Source organism: Colletotrichum chrysophilum (genome assembly GCF_026319265.1).
Source record: "Colletotrichum chrysophilum strain AFK26 chromosome Unknown scaffold_556, whole genome shotgun sequence".
Classification (NCBI taxonomy): domain Eukaryota; kingdom Fungi; phylum Ascomycota; class Sordariomycetes; order Glomerellales; family Glomerellaceae; genus Colletotrichum; species Colletotrichum chrysophilum.
Window position 1 is genome coordinate 1 of NW_026517843.1, and position 993 is coordinate 993.

General features: G+C 59.0%; 1 protein-coding gene across 1 annotated transcript; it reads right to left on the bottom strand.

The window, feature by feature from the left end:
• Positions 1-4: 4 nt before the first annotated feature.
• On the bottom strand, positions 5-603 carry COL26b_014525 (uncharacterized protein; the record flags this gene model as incomplete). The annotated part of the gene is made up of 1 exon (XM_053187096.1): positions 5-603. A coding segment is annotated over one exon (599 nt), but the record flags the coding sequence as incomplete, so codon positions are not given.
• Positions 604-993: the final 390 nt, after the last annotated feature.

Consider the following 993-nt stretch of genomic DNA (forward strand, 5'->3'; position numbering starts at 1 on the left):
CCACGTGTCGTCCTCCATGCGGTTATCGAACGGCCGCACCGGCTTCTGGCCCATCTCCTTCCGCTCCGCCTCGAACAACACGTCGTGCCCGACCTTGTGCGGTGCTGCTGTTGCGCGTGCCTTGTCGGCAACACTGTTGAACACGGCCCACACGTTCCGTAACGTCTCCTCGCCGTCCTCGATCGGTCGCGTGGCCTCCTGCAACTGCATCTTGTTCAACCCTTCCAAATCCCTCGTCCAACCGACGCGGTATAACCACCCGTTCGGCTCCAACTTTTCGTCCACTGTACTGACCTCCTCGCGCGCGTCGGCCTCGAACCGCTTCTCTTGGTTCTCGTGCAACGCGACGAACCACCCGGTCTCGCTGGCCGCTGGCACTGCTGGCTCGCTGCGTTCGACGGCCACCCCTAACCCCCGCCCGACCTCGAACCACCGGCTCCCTGCGCGCGATGGGAAAAACCGCTGACACGGCACCCCCGTTGTCCACGGCACGTCCCTGGCTACCCTGGCCTTCTTATGCACATTACCTCCCTTCTGCCAATCGTTCTGCCATCCATGCTCCGCCCGGCAATGCCTTTGGATAACTTGTGACCGCCGGCACATATACGGGCACTCTGCGCACCGTATGCCGTCCGCTTTCGGTGCCGCAATGTGTGGGATGGGTGGCGTGCTTGGGTCCGGATACTGCAATGTGGCTAACTCGGCCTGGGTGCGGATGATCCCTGGGATTCGGCGGATGGCCTCTGCGATATGGGCTCTGCTGGCGACGGCGATCTCTCGGTGGTGTGTCCTTAAATGTGACAATACTTCATTGGCAACCACGGCAAACTGGCATACCCTACAAATCACAATGGCATACTGGGGATTATGGACGAACGGCTCCATCCCAATGACTTGTGCTGGGGGATGAATAATGATGAATCTATTCTGCTGTTAATGGCTTGTTAAATGGCTTCCTCCTGTGCTAAATACTAACATTACCTGCCTCCTGAA